Here is a 25386-nt window from a genome sequence, read left to right as displayed (position 1 = left end):
AAAAAATCATATAACACAAAAAATAAAAAAAATTAGCGATCAAAAGATATATCAAGTAAAAAAAATATCAATCAAAAAAATATATTGATAAAAATATATATTGAAAAAAATATATATATTAAAAAAAATATTAAAAAAATCATAATACAAAAAATAAAAAAAATTAGCGATCAAAAGATATATCAAGTAAAAAAATATATTTAAAAAAAAAATATCAATCAAAAAAATATATTGAAAAAAATATATATTGAAAAAAATATATATTGAAAAAAATATATATATTAAAAAAAATATTAAAAAAAATATTAAAAAAATCATAATACAAAAAATAAAAAAATTAGCGATCAAAAGATATATCAAGTAAAAAAATATATTAAAAAAAAAATATCAATCAAAAAAATATATTGAAAAAAATATATATATTAAAAAAATAAAAATTATTAAAAAAATCATATAATACAAAAAATAAAAATAAATTAGCGATTAAAAGATATATCAAGTAAAAAAAATATCAATCAAAAAATTATATTGAAAAAATATATATTTAAAAAAAATATTAAAAAAATTATATAACACAAAAATAAAAAAAATTAGCGATCAAAAGATATATCAAGTAAAAAAAATATATTTAAAAAAAAATATCAATCAAAAAAATATATTAAAAAAAAAAAAAAATTTAAAAATAAAACAAATTAAAATATAATTAATCTTACAAAATTATTAATAATAACGAAAAAATTATTAATAATATAATATTACAAAAATTACACATTGCCTGATTTAACCCGGCAATGTGTACATTGCCTGGTTATTTCGGCAATGTATACTTTGCAAAAAAATATATTGAAAAAAAAATATATTGAAAAAAATATATATATTAAAAAAATATATATATTAAAAAAATATATATATTAAAAAAATATATATATTAAAAAAATATATATATTAAAAAAATATATATATTAAAAAAATATATATATTAAAAAAATATATATATTAAAAAAATATATATATTAAAAAAATATATATATTAAAAAAAATATTAAAAAAATCATATAATACAAAAAATAAAAAAAATTAGCGATTAAAAGATATATCAAGAAAAAAAAATATTAAAAAAATCATATAACACAAAAAATAAAAAAATTTAGCGATCAAAAGATATATCAAGTAAAAAAATTATATTTAATAAAAAATATCAATCAAAAAAATATATTGAAAAAAAAATATAAAATTTAAAAATAAAACAAATTAAAATATAATTAATCTTAAAAAATTATTAATAATAACGAAAAAATTATTAATAATATAATATTAAAATTACACATTTCCTGATTTAATCCGTTAATGTGTATATTGCCTTGTTATTTCGGCAATGTATACTTTGCCGAAATAACAAAATTACCCTGCCTACCACTACCTCACATTGCCGAATATTTCACATTGCCGCTAACATTATAAACGATCATTCTGGATTTTTCTTATTTGAAAAAGAAATAAATTTATTTCATCTTTTGGCGATTGTGAAATTTGAGATTGGGAGTTGAGAAGAATTTTTTTTCTTATTGTGTTTGTTAAAATAATATCAACGTTTACAACTACCTATTGTATTAATCCTCAAAAAATGTCAATCAAATTTAGCCAATAGTGTTCTTTTAAAAAATATTTGTACAAATAAAAATGATTATAGTGCTATCGATCCAATGGTAATCACCATACCAAAATTAACATTCATTTAATTTAGCTACAGGTTCTATATATAAATCATATGGAAAACTTTGTGATAATATTATTATAGTACTCAATACCCAGATTTCAGATAAACTTGATTGAAGATTTAAGACTCAACTGGAAAAAATTATCGTCTGCGAAATTTACAAGATTAATATTTAATATGATAAGAAATTATTAATGATATTTTCACAGAATAACTAATTAAATTTTTTTATAACGATTTATTAATTTTATTTCTAGATCAAATATATTTGATTTTGTTACAATTATGGATTCATATAATCATTTTAAAACCTATAAATAATGATTACCATCAAAAATTTACTAATCTATAAAAACAAATTTTTAAAATATAAGCACACTATTTATTAAATATATATTTTCTTATTTCTTTATTTTTACTAATAATCTATGTAAATTACTGTCAATAAGTGGATCCAGGCTTATCCACAAGAGATACAATGACAGTAGGGTAAATTTTACTGCCAAACAGTGGATGCAAATTCACTGCACTGGATACGCCCTCTTTTGGGTGGTGGAGGCCACTTAATTGAGTGTTTCACCAGTGAGGGACAAGACAAGCTACCAGTTCTAACACATTTTACAAAGTATGTCTCTTCTAGGAGTAAAACAATTAATGAAATGTTCTCTAAATTTATTATCAAAAACATTTTTAAAGTAAGCTTTGATAATATTCATGTTAGGAGGAGGATTCTGAATATAATACGAATGGCATGCTATTTTGACTTCCCCTTAATACTCAATTCTAATTGCGATTTATACCTAATAAATTAAGGCTCTGGATTCTGACCTATAGCAATTATTTTTGCTAATAATCTTCTAAATAGCCAAAATGGGATGTATACCTCCACAGAGTTTTTATGACATAATCAGGTTGACCCCATATTTGATTTTAATCTATGATAGGATGTCTTTGTTTAAAAGAGTATATATGAAGGTCTTAAAAGCATGTAAATAATTTTTTAAGATAAGTGAAGGTTTTATATGAAATTCATGTGTATATTTAGAACGCCTTTATTTAACAGCAATAAGTGGTGTCATATAAAGTTATTTTATTTTTTTATTCAACACCCTTGTTTATTTTTCTTTAACAAATAAATATTAAAAAAAAGTTGTTTATTATTTTTTTTAATAAATTTATTTTTACCTATTTTTTTTATCTAATGGAAAAAATGGTAATTTTAAAATTGATGCTTTTATTATTTAATATATTTTTATTTAATAGGAATTAAGATATAATTTAGAACTAAAAGATTTTTCTACTTTAAAACAGTGAGTAATTATGAGAAGAATACCTTTTCAAATTATATTTAAAACATATTCCAATAGTATGGACCACAATTTATAACCCAGATTGAAATTTTTCAAATATATTAGCACATGCATATCTTAGAAATATTCATGAAAAGTTATTAATCTAATAATTGTTTAAATTTTTTATAGATGTTGAGGAATTTAACAATATTCCCAAACAATAGGGCCAATTAATGTGATTAATTGAATGTCTTATTTAATCATGAATTAGGTTTTTATTATAATCTTTTGATACTATTAAAAATGTAATATTTCATTATATAAATTAACCTTCATGCAATTTTGTCATAATATTCGTTTAATAAATTTAAAAAAAATTAATGTTAATAAAGTAAAACAACTTATATATCCTGGTACACCAGACTTGTTATGCTTTTCATATTTATATAGATGCATGGCCTAAGCGTAATGTTCTAAGATTTATAAATACAATTTTTTATTTTAATCATGTAAGGTGAATGTAATATCAAAATTTACTAAATAATATTTATTCAGTTTGATATTTTATATATAAAAGTAAAATATTTTTGTTAGCTTATTAAGACATGGTGACAGATTTCTTAATCAAATCCCAAATATGCTATTATTTTTTTACATAACATAAAAATAAATTGGCTGAAAGATACTAAAATAAATTGCAAGGGACTTGTGAAAAACATGAACATCAATGTCTACAGCTTATTCTTATGCCATTGAATTAAAATCCAGGAAAGGCTTCAAATTTTGATCTCTTCAATAAATTGTTTCAAATAATTCTTAATTTTATAACTTTGCTAATTATGTTACCCCTATTATTTCTATTTATAGGATTTTCACAACCTGTTTTATACTTTGTTTAAATCATTTAAACCTAAAAATTTACTTTATTTTAATATTTATTATATTGTGTAATTTTTATATTATTTTTAATGGTGATCAGGCATTGCAAAAAACTATTCTATGAATCCTCCTATGAATATATCTTAAACAATATAATTTAACATAAAGAATTATTTTTATTGTTTTTTTTTGTCAGAAATATTGAATGTTTGTTATTTATAACACAAGAATCTATTTTATATTTTTTATTCTATATTTTAGAAATATATAGAAAAAAATTTGTAAGAATACAATAATATATTATAATTCTATGTTGTATTCCATATCAAATCAACTGAAGATTCAACCCGACCCTCTTCGATTTTTTTTTAAAATTTGCATGATGGTAGCATATACACTAACTAGCAATAATATAAAATTTTAATTCTCAACTCAGCTTACTTCAGAGATATGGCCATCTTTAGAAACGCGAAAAGTTCAAAATACACCATATTTAATTTTAAATATCTCAAAAAGTAATTAAGCTAAAGGTATAATTTAAACTTTATTAAATAACTCGAGAATAGCCCTTTAATATGATATAAAATTTATTATATTAAAAATAATTTTATTACCAAAAACCGGAAATAGAAAACCGGAAATGGTTATAAAATAAAAATTGCCCTTTTTTTCTTTCAAAATTTTTTAACAAATAGACATTATATATCTTAATATTTGTACAAAATCCTAGATTGGGACCATTACTGGGCCAATAGTTATTACGCTTTAAATATAAATAGTATGGCTTAAATTCTATATTATACGAAATGAGTAATTATTTTTTTAACAAAAGTGATAATATTTGTGAATAATAGTATTAAAACTGAAATCCGAACCCCATCTTATAATTTATATTCCCCCCCCCCCCCCCAAAAAAAAAATTTTTCTTCTTAAATTCGAGATTTTTGACCTGGCAATTCTATGAGAGAATTATGTAGATTATTTTCTTTGCCGGATAAAAAATTATCTTTGTGATCGTCAGAAATATATTTTCATAAAGATTATTTTCTACTTATAATTAATTATCAACTATCCATTTCCTCCCTTAAAAGATTATAAACATTACATTACACAAAGTCTATGCAATCCAGCCCAACCTTGCTGTTACTTAAAGAAATGCCAAATGTGTCCCGGCACTTTGGAAAAAGAAAGATTACATTTATTGTTTGATAATAATGCCAAAGATTATATAACATTTAAACAATGGTTGGCGGCAGACCGTACCACCCTCGAAACGTTAACTAAGTCCGGCAGCGAATTTGTGGAGTATTTGATTGAAAAATTAAATATTTTAATTCCTCATGCATTTATTTCTTCGGAACAATCTTCATTTTTTAAGTCATTAAAATCGAATTTGAAGGATGGGGAATATCTAATAATATCCGATTTTGCAGAGAACTACGCTTTTGTAGTTCAAGATCACGCTCAAGGCTTCCATTGGACTAATAATCAGGCAACACTTCATCCATTTATGATTTATTACTGCGAAAGCGGTACCATCAAACATATAAGTTACGTAGTTATATCAGATTGTCTAAAACACAATACTTGTTCCTTTTATTTATTTCAAATAAATTTAATTCAATTCTTGAAAGAAAGATTTGATAAGATTTCAATAATTTATTATTTTTCTGATGGAGCCGTTACCCAGAGAACAAAAAAAACTTTGTAAACCTCTACAACCATTATAATGATTTTGGGATCAAGGCAGAATGGCATTTTTTTGCAACTGCACATGGCAAAACTCTTTGCGATAGTTTAGGGGGAATTACAAAGAGGTTGGCTGCTAGAGCAAGCCTGCAACGTCCTTATGAAAATCATATATTAACTCCTATGGATTTATATAATTATGCGAGAATTAATATCCCGGGTATTAATTATACATATCAGCAACGTTGAATATTTAAGAATGGAAACCAATCTCGAAAATAGATTTTTAACGGCCAAACTAATTCCCGGGACACAAAAATATCATTCATTTATTCCAATGGAAGGAAAAATGAAAGTCAAACGTTATTCTAATTCATTAGATAATTTAATGTATCATATTATTTTATTTAATATGTTTATAACAATATTAATTTTCCATTTGTAATCATGTAATATAAATAATTAGCTAAATAAAGTTATAAATATTTTTACAATTATTTTCTCTCTTAAATAAAATCGCTAAACTTATATGTTAAATATGACATAATGTCTACTAGTGGGCTCACAGCCCGAAATATTTATAAAAAAAATATAATCGGCCCGATCATAAAGGAATTTTCTTTTTATGTGTTTCGTAAATTACTATATATTTGGTATAATTTAGGATTTAAGCCATACTATTTATATTTAAAGCGTAATAACTATTGGCCCAGTAATGGTCCCAATCTAAAATTTTGTACAAATATTAAGAAGTATAATGTCTATTTGCAAAAAAAATTTGAAAGAAAATAAAAGAGCAATTTTTATTTTATAACCATTTCCGGTTTTTGGTAATAAAATTATTTTTAATATAATAAATTTTATATCATATTAAAGGGCTATTCTAGAGCTATTTAATAAAATTTAAATTATGCCTTCAGCTTAATTACTTTTTGAGATATTTAAAATTAAATATACTGTATTTTGGAATTTTCGCGTTTCTAAAGATGGCCATATCTCATGAAGTAAGCCGATTTGAAAAGTAAAATTTTACATTTTTATTAGTTAGTGTATATACTACCAACATACAAATTTTTAAAAAAATCGAAGGGGGTCGGGTTGAGAATCGACTTTTTTTGGTTGATTTAATATGGAATACAACATATATAAAATTAAAATTATGTATTGTAAAATACAATAATATAGTATAATTGTAAATATATATACAGAAATAAAATTTGATATAATAGAATACAATATAAATTATAGTTTGCTTTTTATTAGGTTTTTGAAATCTTGATTGTATTGTTTTCTGGAAGCTCTATTAGATTGTATTTGGTTCTTATATATTTTTAAATTTAATATAAACATTCTAAATATATAATAACTATTTGTTTTATTTATGGTTTCCTAAAAAAATTTTGAAAGATTTTGAAGAGAATATCCAGTGTAGTCTAAAGTTTTGGTTGCTATAATTTTTGTTATATAAAATAAAGGAAAAATGTTTACTATTTGGTAGCTTAATTTGAGTGCCTAAGATATTTTTTGAAATATTTTGAGATAAAGAGAATTCGAATGCTATTTTTATTTTATATATAATAAAAATTAAAACACAAAATATACTAGCTGGAATAGTTTTTGACTGAGGGCCTAAATTTTTAGGTATATTTTGAAAATGATATTGGGAATATAAGTTTGTTGCTATTTTTTTGTTATATTAAATATAGAAAAGTAAAATGTTTACTCTCTGGTATCTTAACTTGAGCGCCTAACATATTTTTTGAAATAATTTGAGATGAAGATAATTTGATTGCTAATGTATTTTAATAAACAATAAACATTTAATTTTTAGTGATACCATATAGTTGAGTGTTTTCTGTATTGGAAGCTGGTAGGTTAATCGTTTCAGTCATATTTTGATTAGCTTGGGAAAAATCTTTTTTTAAAATACATGTATATTATAATATCATTTTTAAAATTTGCTAACTGTGAAATAATTTATAAAAATTAATAAAAATCTTTTAGTTCTAAATTATATCTTAATTCCTATTAAAAAAAAATATATTAAATAATAAAAGCATCAATTTTAAAATTACCATCCATTAGATAAAAAAAATACGTAAAAAAAATAATAAACAACTTTTTTTTAATATTTATTTGTTAAAGAAAAAAAAACAAGCGTGTTGAATAAAAAAATTAAAAAATAAAATAACTTTATATGACACCATTTATTGCTGATAAATAAAGGTGTTCGTATATTTAATAGTTTTTCATCACTTAATTATATAAAATACCATGATATATTTCTTAAAAAATCATATTTAATATTATTAAAAAACTGGAGATAGAATAATTACCAAATTTTATTTTTATTATTTTAAGAAATATTATCTCTTTAATCCAAAAATTTTATTGAATAATAATTACTATTGTAAACAAGACAACAGAAAAATTTTATTTTAAAAATTTAAATATAATATTATAATGAAATAAATAGAAATTTTGGTAATGTTATTTTTCTTAAAACTAGTAGATACCCCGTCAAAAATGACGGAGAAGGAGATTTTTATTCGTATTTTTAAGAAAGATGTTACCTTTTATTTCAAAATCATATCCAATTTATTTTATTTTAATCCCCCCCTCCCCATTTAGGTCAGGTCCAACCCATTAGGACTAAGAGTGGAAACTATTTTTTGAGTCAAAATATATTTAAATGAGCTTTTACCCAATATCAAAATTCTTTGTAAATATATTACTGATTACATAAGATTAACATTTAACATTAAAAAATTTCAAGCTAGGTCCAAGCTCATAATATTTGGAAAAAATTTCCAAGCGTCCAAGACCTTATAATTTAAAAAAAAACATTCTCAAGCCTAGCTCAACCCATAATAATTTTGAAAATTTTTTCCTAGCCCGGCACATAATAATTTGTAAAAGATATTCCCAAGTCAGGTGCAAGCAAATATTAATCTTGAGGAATATTTTCCAAGCCCAGTCCAACCCATATTAATTTTCAAAACTTTTTCCCAAACCCGGAGATAGTTAAATTTCTAAATAATTTATCATCACATGAAGGGGAAATCTCGGATAGTGGGTTAACTCCTTTTATCAAAAAATTTGAAAAGGGCTATCTATATCTTTATGTTAAGTACAAAAAATGCTATCTATTTAAATTACAAAAATGCCATTCAATACTAATGAAACTTATATGCAATTTATTTATATATTTTTTAAGAAATTTGTTTTTCTTGCCATATAAATTTCGGTAATTTTTTAAATAAATGATGAGGATTAATTATTATTTTGTGTGTCTGATAAAATTAAGAGCAAATCCTTTATGACATTTTAACTTTTGATGGAAAAAGCGACAAAATAAATCTGGGCAGTCGTCTGCAGAGGAAATAATTAATGTATAAAATCATCCCATTTAGGGTTGTAGGTGAAAGTAATGAATAATGACGGATTACCAGAGCAGTGTACAACACCCATTGCGTCCTGATAAAGCTGAGCCCTTGGGCTACTGGTAAAAGAAGAATGCAAAATGATATTTCTGCCAAAGTGTATCTCCCTCTAAAATGGAATCATGAACGACATTGTCAACTCAATGATAAAACGGTCGTAAGTATTGTTATAAAGGCCATGACAAAACTACCGCATATTTCCTCATTAATAATGTTAATGAAATTGGCCGCACTACGCATTCACGTTTGAACATCCCTCTAAATATTCATGAAAGTTCCTCAGGGAATCGGATAAAGTATTATTTATATTAACTCCAAGTGAGGTGAATGATAGTGGAATTAAATGCTTATATTTGTTAAAAATTAGGCAGAGGTAGCATAGGGATTATGGCAGTGGTGATAGAAATATCATTTGGAGGCAACTGGGTGAATATAAAATAAACATATAGATATAAAACATTAGATAAAAAACAAAATAAACCTCAAGAGGAGTTCACAGTTCCTTATTTTCTTGGCCACCAGTAACTCTAGAACGGGTAAGGCGTTTGTTGAATCGCCATTTTTTTCTTTGCTTATCTTTAATAATAGATTCATCATGTTTTGTAACAATGTGAGGGATTAAAATTGGGTTAGACAAATAAAGAAATCAGCCATAAATATAAATTGTTGAAATTAAACAAACATTAATATACTGTAAACCTGTAGAGGAGTCAATATTAGAAGTATATTTCTAGTAATTGGGGGGCTATAATCAAAAAAATTATTTTGGGGACTTATCAAGCCTATCATCTAAAGGTTTATTTTGCATTTGTTCATTATTAATGGCTGATATATCAATATTTGAACAATTATAAAGAGGAAATAAGATGGGGATAGTTAACTAAAGTAAAAACAAAACAATTCTCAAGTTAATTTTATAAGGTAGGATTAAAATAAAATACCATTCGGAGAGTCCAATTGGCAAATTAAAAGAAAATAGGAACCTTGTGAATAGATATAGAATAATTTAAATAATATAAATACCATAGTATGTATTTTGTTTTGTAATAAATGTAAAATCCTAAAGATATGTCTTTTTTATTGAGTTATACAAAAAAATTAGTGAGAATAAAAAGGAATATTGTTAAAAAGGTAGGATCCTTAAGAATAAATATATAATTTTAATTGAATAAAAAAAATATTGTAATATATTTATATCGATTTTTTGGATAGATATAAAATCCTATATAAAATTATTTATAATAAAAATAATGTACTTATTTTTTGGTGAGTTATACAAAATAATCAGCATAGAGAATAGAGCAATTGTGGATCTGACAAAAGGCAAGCTTTTAAAAAAGTAGGATCCTTAAAAATTGATGTATTAATTTAGTTAAATGCTAAAAATAATGTACTTTGGATATTTTTCTGTTAGTTAGACAAAATATTCATCAGAGATAAAAGGACATATTGTGCGGCCCGGCAAAATTGATAGCTTTAAAAATACGTAGGATGCAAATTTATTTAAATTATAAAAAAATATCATACTAAGTATTGTAAATGGAAAGAAAATAGGGAAATTAAAAGGGAAAGGAAGCTAAAGAGAAAGAAATAGGAAAATTAAAAAGTTTGAGAAAGATAAAGATAATAAAAGAAATTAAAAGGGAAGGAAAGATAGAATAGTTTTTTTAAATTTTTTATCAGGCTGATTTTTCACATATTATTAAAGACTTTTGTTAAAATAATTAATGTTAGTGGCATCTTCAATAATTATATATATGTTGTCGGCGTAGCATAGCCAGTCTACATTTTGTACTGGTATTTGTGATGTCACTATTTAGTAGATTGAAAATGGGGGGTGGCACATCCATGTTTTATACCACTTTTGTTTAAAAAAAGGTAGGGTTAATCTTTTGTGTTTTGAAACTATTTTCATAAATATTTATAATAATTTTGAATGTGTGTAGCTGGAATGGGAAAATTTAAATTATTGATGTTATACTTTTTGTAAACTAAGGGTGTATGATGATTGTTTGATTTGTAAAAACTCATTTTTATAAATTAAAAATATTATTTACCCTTACTTTGTTTTTCTTCTTAAAATAAATATGGGCTGAATTAATAATTGAATGATATTTATTTTTTGATATCAACCCTTGTAAAAACTCATTTTAATAAATAAAAAATAATAATTTACCAGGATAATAGTTGCTTAATCAGCATCTGTACTATCATTAAGAGAGGTTAAGACAGGGCTTGTTATCTAAAACAAAAACATAAGAATAATTTTTAAAATATTAATGAATTAAACCTGAAGAGGAATCAATATTAGGTTCAACCCTCTAGAAAGAGTGGGAATATCATCAGAAGCTAAAATTGATGTATTCTAAATGTAAAAAAAATATAAGCATTTATAATTTAATTTACTTGAAAGAATTGAATATGGGTTGAATTAATAAATGAATGATATTTAATTTTTGATATCATAAATTATAAATATTATTTACCAGGATATAATAGTTGCTTTTTATTTGAGTCTTGCTTTTATAAAAAATAAATAAATTAATAAAAATAAATAAATACGTAGCGATGACATGACGTCACAATGACGTAGGGAGGACATCGGAAAATTATAATATAGATAATAATAAAAAATATTCTTTTTAATTTTTTGTTTTTTAATAGTAATATCAGGATCTTTATAAAAAAACCATACAATCAGTTAAAATAACTCTTAATTCCATTTACATAATACTTGAAAACGTTTTAAAGAATCATGCTGGATGAATTGATTATTTTTTTGTTAATAAAATAATATATTTTTATCAATAAGAAAAAATAGGGAGATAGAATAATCTAATAGAAGCTATAATTTATATATAAGTTAAAATTCTAAGATTTTTTTAAATCTATCAAAAAAAATTATTTTTAACAAAAATGGAGACAGAATAACCTCTAACTAAGGTGACAAAATATTTTAATGATTGAAAATGGTTTAACATTTTAATCAAAGATATTAATGGGGAGGCTAACAGCCCATGGGGTGCCAGGTATAATATATTTACTAACGTGCCTGGGCCAGGACATAGTTTTTGATAAAAAGCCTAAAAATATTTCATTTAAATTTGGCCTAACTTAAAAATATATTGCATTTTTTTTCTTCGAATGATAATAAATTTTAGTATTGCAAACAAAGTGATTGCCTAAATACACTTAAATATTGTTTATTTTTATTTAAAACAATAAGGATATGGGCTTGGGCAAAATCTTTGAAATTTATGACGGGCGGGTTTAAATATTTTATTAAATATAGACTGGGCCTGCTAATTATTTTTACTGCTGATCTGGGCTGAAGACTGAAAATAAATTAATCAGGGCCCATGAAGGTTTCTAACTTCAATAACTGAATTATTTGATTTGCTATCTGACTTAATTTAACCTAAAGAAATGGACAAACCACAGATATGCCTTATTTAAATCATTTGCAAAAAAATTTATGATAATTGCTGGATTCAAGCAATTGTTGGACACAAGGATATAAAGAAAGCAATTGTGAAGTGTATATATGTAATAATAATCCATTTTTATTTTAGTAAATAACAAAAAAAAAATAATGCCTATTGTGACCTTGCCTTTTACATATATTTTAAGGATTTTTTAAGAACCCGTTATCAAAAATATAAGTTACTACCTGATAGCCTGTCAATAATGACGGGGAATCAGAATTTTCTTATTTATTCAAGGATGAATGATTAATAAATTTTACCTTTATTTGATGATGAATGAATTAGAAATTTTCCTATATTATGAGATTGATGCAGAAATTTATATTTATTTAGATGAGGATTTATTCTAAAATTTTCTATTATTTTTTATAAAATATGTTTACGAAATGAAGTATATGGTTAGTAATTATAATTTATGTGCACAATAATAGGCGTAGCAGGGGGGGGGCAAGGGCAAATCCCCCCCTCCCTTTAGAAAATTATAACTTTTTGTGAATATCATTTTAGGCTAATAAAAAATATCCCCCTTAGTGCTCCTCCCAATTCCAGACTTCAAAAATGTATGCATATATCTGAAATAATAATTTGAAAGAAAGAATGTAAAAGTTGATATTTTTTTATAAATTCAACATAATTTATACATTTTTGGAAAAAAGCATTTATATATAAAAAAAGTGAACCAAAAATGCTTTTTAAGAAATGGAATTTAAGCCAAAGATAAGTCTTAAGACAAAAGTGAAATGTATTATAATTATTAATAATAGATCCATAAAATTGCTAAATAATAATATATCAAATATAATTTTTTATAAAGTGAGTAATTTTAATTTATTTATCTTAATAAAAGTAATATATAATTATAAAACTATTGATATAATTAAATCATAAATTAAATAAAAAAGTCAAAGCACGATAGCACGATACAAACAGTGAAATATTATATGTAATCATATGACAATCAAGTAATTCTTACCAATATAGCGAATTATATATTTTACATAAAACTATAAAATATTGATAAGGACATCAGAAAATATCTTTTAAATACATTGTGGGATGATGAATAATTTAAAGATTAATTTTTATTTTTTATAAAATAAATAGATGGCGTTAAATAATTGATGGCAAATTGGTGCTATATTTATTATCAAGAGCATTGATTACTAAAATTTGTTAAAATATTAACTGTAATATATTCTCTAACTTTCAAATATGTCTTTAAAAGAGGAATTTTACCTAGTATTTTGTAACTAATTCTATATAATAGAGGAATATCAACTATATGTCTACTTACTTTTTATAAATAAATTTCTTATACTTGTTTGGAATAAATAATTACAATGCTTTTATATTAATGTATATACAAGTAATTTATTATATTTTAGATAAACTAATAAAAATATATTTCATATTTGTTCCAGGCTTATTTTTTACTAAAATTAACCTACCTATAATCTTGTAAAAATATTTTATGACTATAGATAGACTAAGTTAACTCGGCCGAAGGGGCAAAAGAGGGCCGAAGGCACGCCTAAAATGGGTTGTCTGGGGGCAAAACCCCCAGTAATTTTTTATTCCCCCCCTTTAAGAAAATCCTGGCTACGCCTATGTGTAGTGTTGTTAAATGGTTGGTTTTTTACGACCCACAACCCGAGCCGAAGTCGTAGAAATCTGCTCAACCCTGAGCCAGGGTTGAAAAATCGACCACGACCCAACCCGACCCAATGGGCCTGTTGAGCCGACCCATTTGGTCGGCTTGATGGTTCGGCTTGTTGGGTCTGCTCGCTGGGTCGGCTTGCTGGGTCGGCTTGTTGGATCGGCTTACTGGGTCGGCTTGTTGGGTCGGCTTGTTGGGTCGGCTTGTTGGGTCTGCTTGTTGGGTATGCTCGCTGGGTCGGCTTGTTGGGTCTGCTCGCTGGGTCGGCTTGCTGGGTCGGCTTGCTGGGTCGGCTTGCTGGGTCGGCTTGCTGGGTCGGCTTGCTGGGTCGGCTTGCTGGGTCGGCTTGCTGGGTCGGCTTGCTGGGTCGGCTTGCTGGGTCGGCTTGCTGGGTCGGCTTGATGGGTTGGCTTGATGGGTCGGCTTGCGTTAAAATTTGTCATAATCGTCATCTTTAAATTTTTTCGAATTTTTTTGAAGCAAATAGGTAAAAATAAATATTGTAAACATGTTAAATTAAATTTTCAGTGAATATGTACCTTAGAAAAGTGACAATTGTCATAATCGTCATCTTTAAGTTTTTTCGAATTTTTTTGAAGCAAATAGGTAAAAGTAAATATTGTAAACATGTTAAATTAAATTTTCAGTGAATATGTACCTTCTTAGAAAAGAGACAATTGTCATAATCTTCATTTTTAAGTTTTTTCGAATTTTTTTGAATCAAATAGGTAAAATATATGTTGTGAACATGTTAAATTAAATTTTCAGTGAATATGTACCTTAGAAAAGTGACAATTGTCATAATCTTCATTTTTAAGTTTTTTCGAATTTTTTTGAAGCAAATAGGTAAAATATATGTTTTGAACATGTTAAATTAAATTTTCAATGAATATGTACCTTAGAAAAGTGACAATTGTCATAATCGTCATTTTTAAGTTTTTTCGAATTTTTTTAAATTAAATAGATAAAAAAATATATTGTAAGGATGTTAAAATATTTCAAATAATTTTTTATAGCCGGGCATAGGCTGGCATGAGATAACTCGCCTGTTGCTGATCTTTAATTTAAACATCTATCAGAAAAATCTAGAGGTTTAGACAATATTTTTCTTAAAATATTGGATGTGATAAAAATCGGATCAAATCGAGCCGTTTAACAACCTTATAGCTAATATTTTTAGAATCTTAAACTGACGATTACTAGAACAATAGTTATTGCTCTTTAAATATATGATTTAAATCCCATATTATACCAAATATATCGACTCAGGCGCGTACGCGGGAATTCGGTCTGGGGGGGGGATAATAAAATTTTTGAATAAATATTATTTTTTTTTAAAAAATATCAAGCATAAATTTATCAGGACTAATAACTATTTCTAATACACAATTTTAAATTAATGTGAATTATAAAAAAATTATATGTAAAAAATCACTTAAATGACCCAAAATAGAGATTTGAATTTTTTGAGCCTTTTCACAAAAAGTTTCTTAGGAATAATTGCATTTTGTATGTTATATATTTACAATGTAAAATCCAATCTTCGTTGTGATTGAGCTAATTTTTCAATTATCTCATTCTTGCTTGTTGTCAAATGCCTATGAATATTCAAAAGATCAAACCTTTAAATCTACTTTCAGATGTTGTACTTCTTGGTATGTTTTTCGGAGACCTGATTTTTTTAAATATACCCGACCTGGGCCCGAAAATTTTTAAAAAAACACCCAAGCCGGGCGTATTTTTTAGAACAGCCTATATTTGAAATCGTTATTATTCGCTTTAAAAATCAAAAATAAATATAATTTATTTTAAAAAAATCTTGGCTGGGCCTGAAAATTTTATTTTAAAAAAAGCCGGGCCGGGCCTAAAAATTTTATTTTAAAAAAAGCAGGACCGGGCCTAAAAATTTTTACAAAAAAGCCAAGTCGGGCCTAAAAATTTCTTAAAAAGGCCGGGCTGGGCCTGAAATTTTTTTAAATAAAACCCTGCCGGGCCTTAAAAAATCTTTAAAAAAAAATCCGGGTCGTGACCTGCAAATGGTACTTCTACAGGCCTCTGTTATTCTTCTTAAAAAAGAGAATGTTCTCTCATTAGTTTATTAATGGGAAGAGTTTATAAACCCTTTTAATACATTGGGAATTTAATCTAAAATATGTTTGAAATAATGCAGAGCATCCATAGCATTTTTTGGGACTATATCAACCATAGTTAATCTTATAAACATAGTTATTCAGCTAGTAAGGCATCAAGACTTAAAATATTGTATTCAACATGGTAAAAATTATTAACTTTAATTTTAAAACAAAAACACTTTTCAATATGATATATTTTAATAAATACTCTAACTTATTGTACCAACATGGTAAAAATCATTAATTTTAATTTCAAAAACCAAAACACTTTTCAATATGATATATTTATAATAAATACTTTATCTTTAACTTATTGTACCAACATGGTAAAAATTAATAATTTAAATTTCAAAAACCAAATCACTTTTCAATATGACCTATTGTAACTATTTATCTCAAAACACACATTTCTTTTTTTTTCCTTTCTTTTAAATAATAATGGTCAACAATAAAATAATCATTTTATTCGTGGTATGCACAATTTATATTTTTTTTATGACTTATTTTTAATAAATAACAAAATTACATTTCAAATCTTCCCTTTTTATCCATACCATAAACCGTCATTTTATTTCAAAATATTTAATTTTTTTTACTTAAAATATAATATTTTTATTACTTGAAATATAATATTTTTATTACTTAAAATATAATATTTTTATTACTTTTAAAATATAATATTTTTATTACTTTTAAAATATAATATTTTTTCCTTACTCTTATAAATTAAAAAAATTTTTTTTACTTTTTATTATGGATTCCTCTCCATCTGACATTCTATCTTTTTTGGATGATTCCCCATTTGAAAATTCAAGTCATTCTCAATTTGGTGAAGATTTTCAGGTAAAATTATATTTAAGTTAGAGACCTTCATGGGCCTAGATTTTAGGACCAAGCCCGGCCCAGGCCAATCGTAAAAAAAAATTTTAAGCCCAGGCCCGGCCCGGCTCGTTTTTAATATTTAAAAAAATTACCAAGCCCGGCCCAAGCCCGCTATAATATTTAAAAAATTTCCCAAGCCCGGCCCAAGCCCATAAAATTATTTTATGTATAATTAACTTATGCTGAAATATTTTATTTAGTAAAAATATATCATCTCAACAATATTTATAAATAATATGTAAATTAAAAGTGATTGGAATATTTACATTGTAATTGTATGGATAGATTTATTTGATTAATTGTTTAAAGGAATATTTACAATTCAATTAAAGTTGCATCTAAATTACATTTATTACAATAAATATAAAACTCTAAAGAAAATCTTTTTGCAATAATTTGATTATGATATCTATGTACCTTGATTTGATTTGCAAGATATATCATGTTTCATACTTATGATTTTTTATGGTGTATGTATATATTCATAACCTTTATAGTTTATGAAATTATGTCCTTTTTGATTTTTCTAATTTAAATTTTATTTTCAAATATTATAAAAAGTTTACTTGAATATCTATTCTATTTGTCTACGTCTAACAATTGTTTTTAAATTTTCTGCTACTGTTGGGATTTTGCTTTGAATATGACGCTAACTTGGGAAAATAAATGTCATATCGAAAATGTTGGTCATCTTTGGGAACATTTTTGGGAATATTCCCTGATTTTAGCTGTTTCTTTTTTCGCTGTTGTGCCCAGGCCGTTGTGTTAACTTAAGTAAAATTATACCAATTTCCGATTTAAAAAATATATACTCTCCCAAGGTGTATAGGAAATTTGATAAATAACACTAATAAAATCAGAATGATTTGTTATATTTGTCCTATTAAATATCCTTAAAATAAGCTAAATTTGAATTTAAAAATTTTGGCCCAAGCCCTATTGCAAAAATTTTCAACGAACCCGAGCCCGGCCCAGGCCCTCTAGAAAATTTATAATGGCGTGGGCCGGCCCGACCCATGAAGGTCTCTAATTGCAGTTAGCTAAAGTGACTGCTACATAAAATCCTGACCCATATATAAATCATACAAATGATATTTTTTTTAAAAAGATATTAGATCAAAGTTTGGTTCCGCTGAAATCTTCCAATGATCCTTGTGTCAAAAAAATTTTTTTGGATACACCGAGAAAAGGGAATAGAAAATGTACTTTGTGTAACAAAACCTATCGCATAAGTACATCATCAAGTAAATTTTTTTTAATATATAAAATACGTAAAATTAGCATAAAAATTTTTAACGAATGATTTAATTAAATATATTTTTTTTTACCTTATTGTACATTTGTTTTTACGTAATAAAATATTAGTGTTGTAAAAGGGCTAAGCCGAACTCAGCCAGTTTTTGAGTAGAAAAATTACTCAGATACAAGCTGGCTCAATAAGCCATATGAGTTGGCTCAGGAGTTGCTCAAGCCAACTTTTCAGCAAAAATTTACTTTTGATTAATAATTTTTAAAATTATAATTATGTAGAAATAGTGTACCATCGCCATTTGGAGTGAAATAATTTATTCAGATTTAAGTTAAAAATTATAATTATGTAGAAATAGTGTGCCATCGCTATTTTGAGTGAAAAAATTTATTCAGAACATGAGTATACTAGCTAAATTAGGTTGCTCAAATATTCTTTATAACTACAAGTTAATATATTAAACATCCCTGGCCTGAGACCTATTTTATAAAAATAATTTAGTTCGGGCTTAATAATTTAAAAAATTCAAACCGCGCCTGCAGGGGGCGGACTCGTTAGGATACGGCCTCGTGGGCATTCATTTATAACGGCCTCATTTGTTCCCTTAAATGGTTTCTTCAAATTACATGATTTTTATAACTAACTATTTACATTTTTAAAAAAATAATAGTATGACATCATACTTGTATATTTTGTTTAAAATTGATCATCTAAAATCATATTCATTGCACATATATATCTTGTATTAAATATACAACGATATATATAGCACTATAAAATAAAATATACATGTTAAATATAAAATACCTACTCAATAATCAATTATATCAGAGTTGTTAACAGATACTTTTTAAATGGAGAGACCGGACCGTATGACTATCGGTTCGGTCCGGTCGGTCCCATATAATTTTTTTTATTAAGCTACAAAAGTTTTTCCTGGAAATTTTGCTAGTATGAATATAACATGATCCATTTTACTTAGGTAATTGTTTAGAATTTTTTTTTTCGAAAGGTATTATAAGTGAACACTTTAATATTAGGATTTATGTATTCAATCATTTCCAAAAATTTAATTTAATCATAGTATTGTAAACTTTTATTTTCTTTAATCGGTCTTCAATCGGACCGGACCACAGAACCGTGTTGTGGAACCGGACCGTCCTGTTAGACACAAGAGCATGATGGGACCGACTTGGACCGGACCGTCGGCCCGACGTCCGACCGGACTTTTGCAAACACTACTAATATAGTTTGTATAATCTTAAATTAGATTCTATTGTAAAAATTAATGAAATGAACTAAAAATATTGACTCGTTATCATATTTATCAAAATATAACTAAAATAATGATTTTTAGATTTTAATATTGTTGTTAAACAGCTCGTTTTCAGCTTTTAAAAAAATCGGCTCAAGCCGTTTAACAACACTAGATTTTAATCTAATATATGGAAATATATGATTATAAATAATTATTTATTTCAGTAATAAAATATTTTCAAAATTTTGGTCATTAAAGCACGTTCGTTTATTTGTAAAGACATTTTTAGCTATACTACTAAGTCTTTCGGCGCTTAAAAATACTAAAATCTCGACTTTTTGAAAAAATAATTTAAAATTTGTATCAAAATTTAAATCATTAAACAATCATATCTGCTGCTATGGGTTGCTGACAAAATCGGCCAACAACTGTATGTCGGCAAATTATATTTTTTTGTGGAGCTAATGTTTTGATTATTTTTATAAATGAAAGATTTTCACCAACTGAAAATGGCTGCAGTGTTGCAACTTGCAAGTTGAGGTAATTCTAACTAAAATTTTCATATTTTTTGGTAGACATGGCAGATATGTTTTCATTATTTTGAAATATTTTTTAAAATATGCTCTATAAATTGTCATGGATAAACAATGTCGGAACTTGTTGATGCTTCATTGATTCTTCTTTCTCTTCCTCTTTGTCACTATTAATATTAATCTAAATAAATTTTAAAAATTAGTATAATAAAATAAAATTAACCAATTCTATTGAAAATGACAGATACCTTGAATAGATTGTAATATCAAAATTTGTTTGTTTTAAGCCTGAAATTTTTTTTAGATACCCGATGAATTATATTTGTCAATGTAATCTAAAATATTTAAAAGAAAAATTTATCTTACATTTTTATGAATATTAGTTTTATTTTTATAAATAACACTGTTATTTCTTTTATAATACAATATTATATAGTATATTCTCAAACTTTTAGCGTTTTACTAATGTTGTTCAACTACTCGATTTGATCTGATTTTTAAAAACGGCTAACTATATTTTAGACAGGTAAATATTGCCTAAGCCTCGAGATTTAGCTTTAATATAAATATTTGTTTAAAAGATAAAATAAATGATAATTCTCGCTGAAAAATACGGTAAAATACCGAATAGGTGAATTTTTATATATAACACCAGGTCGAATATAATAAAAAATCCAGGCAGGGCCAAAAAAAAATTTTAAATGAAGGCTGGGCCTAAAAAAATTTTTTCAAAAAAATCGGTCGGGACGGGCTGTGGAAATAAAACCTCTGCAGGTCTCTGATATATGTTTTAATATTTCATACATAATTTTTTTTTATAGCAGTCTTAATATTTTTTAATATATATATATATATTTAAATTAATTATTTCAAAATATTTAAATAATAAATAAACGGAGCCGACTTGGCCTTTGTACAACACTAAATAAGATCTTGTTTGGTTTTTTTTGATCAAAATATTGAATTACTAAATAAGATATAAAAAATAATAATGAATTTTTAATGTCTAAAGTTTATTTATATTTTTAGCCAATTTGCGAAAACACATAATAACTTCACACCCAGAATCCCTATCCACTGTATCTGTTAAAGTACCCGATACATTATATGGTTCTAGGAAATTAACTGCTGATGAAAATTTGTATTGTAATAAATTAATACTTCGATATTTGATAAAAAATAATATTGCCTTTCATACAATAGATAGTCAATATTTTAAGGACATATTTAGATATTTAAATAAGAATGTCAAAATATGGTGTAGGCAAACTGCCATCAAGCACCTAGGCTTATTATATAATTGTGCCAAAAACAATATAATAAACATTTTGAATCAAGAAGAATGTCAGTTATCATTAACTACAGATATCTGGACTGGGCTAAATTCTCTATCATATTGTGCGCTAACAGTCCATTTTATAAATAAGGATTGGAAGTTGAAAATTTTTTTACTAGATATAATAGAATTCCCGCATCCTCACACGGGAATAGATATATTTGAGTTGATAATATCAACTCTTGAGGAATTCCAAATTGAAAAAAAAATATTATCTATAACTCATGATAATGCTGCAAATGTTATAGTAGCTGCCGATTTGTTGGTAGATTATTTCATAAATAATGGTAACGCCAATGCAAATAATAATAGATGCTTAGCACATGTAATTAATATTATCGTTCAAGCGGGCTTAGACAGCTTATCTACTCATCTTGCCAAAATACATATTTTAATTAGCAAAATGCACAAAAGCCCAAAGTTTATGCAAGAGTATATCAATTTAAGTGGAGGCTGTAGGATACCACTAGATATAGCCACTAGATGGAACAGTATGTATTTAATGATAACTAATGTTAATAAAGTAATATTTTATTATTTGATATTTTTTATAATCAATAGAATATAGATGCCATCATTAATATAAGTAGGCGATATTTACCCAATAAAGATAATTTGAACCAAGAGGAGGCAAGGTTATTGATTGAGCTAGAGTCATTTTTATATCCATTCTATAAAATCACGTGTGAAATAAGTTCGGCGTCAACATCTACAATTGGGATGTCAGCATTATATTTAGATAATATAGCGAATTCTTTATCGCTTAATGCCCAATCACATAAAAATATAATTATAAAAAGTGCTGCTAATATAATGAAAGAAAAATGTAATATTTATATCGAATATTTCACCACATTTTCAAATTATGCATCATCATTTCTTGATCCAAAAATTAAGAAAACATTTTTACCAAATTTCATAAAATATAGTTGCAAAATAGGCATTTTTAAAATATGTTTGTTACAAGGTTTTACAATGGATTTGATTATATAATAAATAATTAATTTAATTTAAATATTTTATATTAAGGAAATCATACATTATGCCAAATTTAGACGGAGAAGAAATCGAAGAATATTTAACAGATCCGGTTGCTCAAACCTCTGTTGATATTATAGATTGGTGGTCTCGAAACGCTAATCGTTTTCCAAAGCTGTCGACAATGGCCAAATTACTTATGCGAACAAACTACGTCCTTAGCAAGCGAACGTATTTTTTCTCGAGCCGGCACAATTATTACTAAGAAGAGGAATAGGAGGTCAGCCTCAACGTTAAAACAATGCCTATATATATAAATTCATGGGATGTTAATCTTTTAAATTTGCGTGACGAATTTTTTGTATAATTTGTTATTTTTCCATTATTTGTTATTTGATTTCATATAATTTTTATTTTTTATTAATGAAAATAATAAAGATATGAAAATGTGCCTTATTTATTTTGCATTTGTAAATTTTTACTTATAAAATATAAGAGCCTACTTGCGATAAATGAATAATAAATATATCATTTTTAAAAAAATAATAGTTAATATTTCAAAAAAGAAAAGGGGGGGGGGGTTTATAGATAAAAAAAATTTAATTCCTAATTAGTAGTATCTCTGAAGATCTAAATGTTTTCCAAATTTTTTCTATGAAGTATGAATATTTGGATTTTGCATAAGTCATCCACACAATTACCAAAGAAAAAAAATCAATTAAAATTTATAATGATGCAATAGTGGTAGAAAGTATTTAGTGGGTTTAGCAAGGCCCGCTAACACTCGCTTTAACAATCGTGATATGTAAACAAAATATTTGTAAAACTCAGAAATTATGAATGTCAAGAATTATATCCATGATCTTAAATCAAATAATAATTAAAATCTTGTGTTTCAAATCAAATTAGATATAAAAAATTTATAGTAATTACATATTACTTAATATTTTTATAAGATTAGAAAAAATATATGTATCTGAATGTCTTAAATTTAAAAATGAGTTCCTTGCTCAATTTTCCCTGTATTTTCCTATTATCTACCAATCCTTTAAAAAGTTTCAAATGATATACCACTCATATCTAATACCAAATATTATAAACTAAGTTCAAGTTAAAAAAAAAAGAATGAAATATAATAGCAGTATCAATATTAAAGGTTTAGAAATATTTTTCTAATTATAAAAACTTTTTACTAGTCTGAAAATAAGTATAAATTATTTAATATTTCTAGATTTTTAAGGGCGAAGTCAAAAAGTAATGAAAGAAAAAATTTCTTACGGAATCCAAATATTTTATAACATCTTTCCAATATTAAAATTTTTTTAAATAGGCTTAAAACAATTTTAAATAAAATTTTCCTCATTGGAATAAAATATAATTGCAGTGTCACCTTATTACTAGATCCAATGGTTTTAGAAAATCTTTAAATATCCAAAACTTTTTACAAGACTTTAAACATAAATAAAATGTTTTTTTAATTTTTACATTTCAAGCGTGGTGTTAAAAAAAATGGCAATAGAAATATCTTTATAAAAATAAAATTTTTGAACTTTATAATATTAAAAACCACTAAGATTAAAAGAAAGTTTAAAAAAACTTAAAGATGACGATTATGACAATTGTCACTTTTCTAAGGTACATATTCACTGAAAATTTAATTAAACATGTTTGCAATATATATTTTTACCTATTTGCTTCAAAAAAATTCGAAAAAACTTAAAAATGACGATTATGACAATTGTCACTTTTCTAAGGTACATATTCACTGAAAATTTTATATAACATGTTTACAATATATATTTTTACCTATTTGCTTCAAAAAAATTCGACAAAACTTAAAAATGACGATTATGACAATTGTCACTTTTCTAAGGTACATATTCACTGAAAATTTAATTTAACATGTTCACAATATATATTTTACCTATTTGCTTCAAAAAAATTAGAAAAAACTTAAAAATGAAGATTATGACAATTGTCACTTTTCTAAGATACACATTCACTGAAAATTAATATAACATGTAAATATATATAGTTTTACCTATTTGCTTCAAAAAAATTCGACAAAACTTAAAAATGACGATTATGACAATTGTCACTTTTCTAAGGTACATATTCACTGAAAATTTAATTTAACATGTTCACAACATATATTTTACCTATTTGCTTCAAAAAAATTCGAAAAAACTTAAAAATGAAAATTATGACAATTGTCACTTTTCTAAGATACATATTCACTAAAAATTTAATTTAACATGTTCACAACATATATTTTTACCTATTTGCTTCAAAAAAATTCGAAAAAACCTAAAGATGACGATTATGACAAATTTTAATGCAAGCCGACCCAGCAAGCCGACGAAACAAGCCAACCCAGCAAGCCGACCCAACAAGCCGACCCATCAAGCTGACCTAACAAGCCGACCCAGCAAGCCGATCCATCAAGCCGACCCATCAAGCCGACCCATCAAGCCGACCCCGCAAGCCGACCCACCAAGCTGACCCAGCAAGCCGACCCATCAAGCCGACCCAACAATCCGACCCAGCAAGCCGACCCAACAATCCGACCCAGCAAGCCGACTCATCGGGTCGGCCCATTGGGTCGGCTCATGTGGCCCATTGGGTCGGGTCTGATCTATGGCTAAATGGGTTGGCTCGGGTTTAAGGTCGTTTTTTTCGGCTCAAACCTTGCTGGGTTTTCGGCTAAGCCGACCCGACCCAGCAATTTAACAACACTGCACTAGAATGGTGGAAACTTCACGTTGATCGTTTTCCCGTTTTATCTAAAATGGCGAGAGACATATTATCAAATCTTCAACCTCAAGTGAATGACCCTTTTCTGTTGGAGCGCATATT

At 25.7% G+C, this 25386-nt stretch overlaps 1 protein-coding gene across 2 annotated transcripts; it reads right to left on the bottom strand.

Annotated features, from left to right (window-relative positions):
- Nucleotides 1–6875: 6875 nt before the first annotated feature.
- LOC135927301 (uncharacterized) lies at nucleotides 6876–9096 on the bottom strand. 2 transcript variants are annotated; one of them, XM_065463269.1, is made up of 6 exons: nucleotides 9027–9096; nucleotides 7415–7492; nucleotides 7301–7369; nucleotides 7180–7257; nucleotides 7066–7134; nucleotides 6876–7025 (listed from the first exon to the last, which is right to left on the bottom strand). In XM_065463269.1, the coding sequence occupies exons 1-6, from the start codon at nucleotides 9046–9048 to the stop codon at nucleotides 6967–6969; spliced, it is 375 nt and encodes a 124-aa protein (XP_065319341.1). In that variant the 5' UTR covers nucleotides 9049–9096; the 3' UTR covers nucleotides 6876–6966. The 2 variants fall into 2 exon arrangements, with proteins under 2 accessions (XP_065319341.1, XP_065319340.1); XM_065463268.1 differs by having other exon boundaries at nucleotides 7066–7257.
- Between the last annotated feature and the right edge of the window lie 16290 nt (nucleotides 9097–25386).

Source organism: Gordionus sp. m RMFG-2023, chromosome 3 (genome assembly GCF_954871325.1).
Source record: "Gordionus sp. m RMFG-2023 chromosome 3, tfGorSpeb1-WG-v2, whole genome shotgun sequence".
In the NCBI taxonomy this organism is placed as follows: domain Eukaryota; kingdom Metazoa; phylum Nematomorpha; class Gordioida; order Chordodea; family Parachordodidae; genus Gordionus; species Gordionus sp. m RMFG-2023.
Note: the sequence above shows the minus strand (reverse complement) of the source record. Positions and strands in the feature narration are given on the sequence as shown.

Excerpts from the sequence above, each read along its gene's own strand:
- LOC135927301 (XM_065463268.1), bottom strand. The coding sequence starts at position 9,048 with ATGGGTGTTGTACACTGCTCTG. Across the intron at positions 7,493-9,026 it reads GGGTGTTGTACACTGCTCTG|ATTTTTCCCAAGCTAATCAA; the intron begins GTAATCCGTCAT and ends TTTTAAAAAAAG. Across the intron at positions 7,026-7,065 it reads TCAAATTAAGCTACCAAATA|CAACCAAAACTTTAGACTAC; the intron begins GTAAACATTTTT and ends CAAAAATTATAG.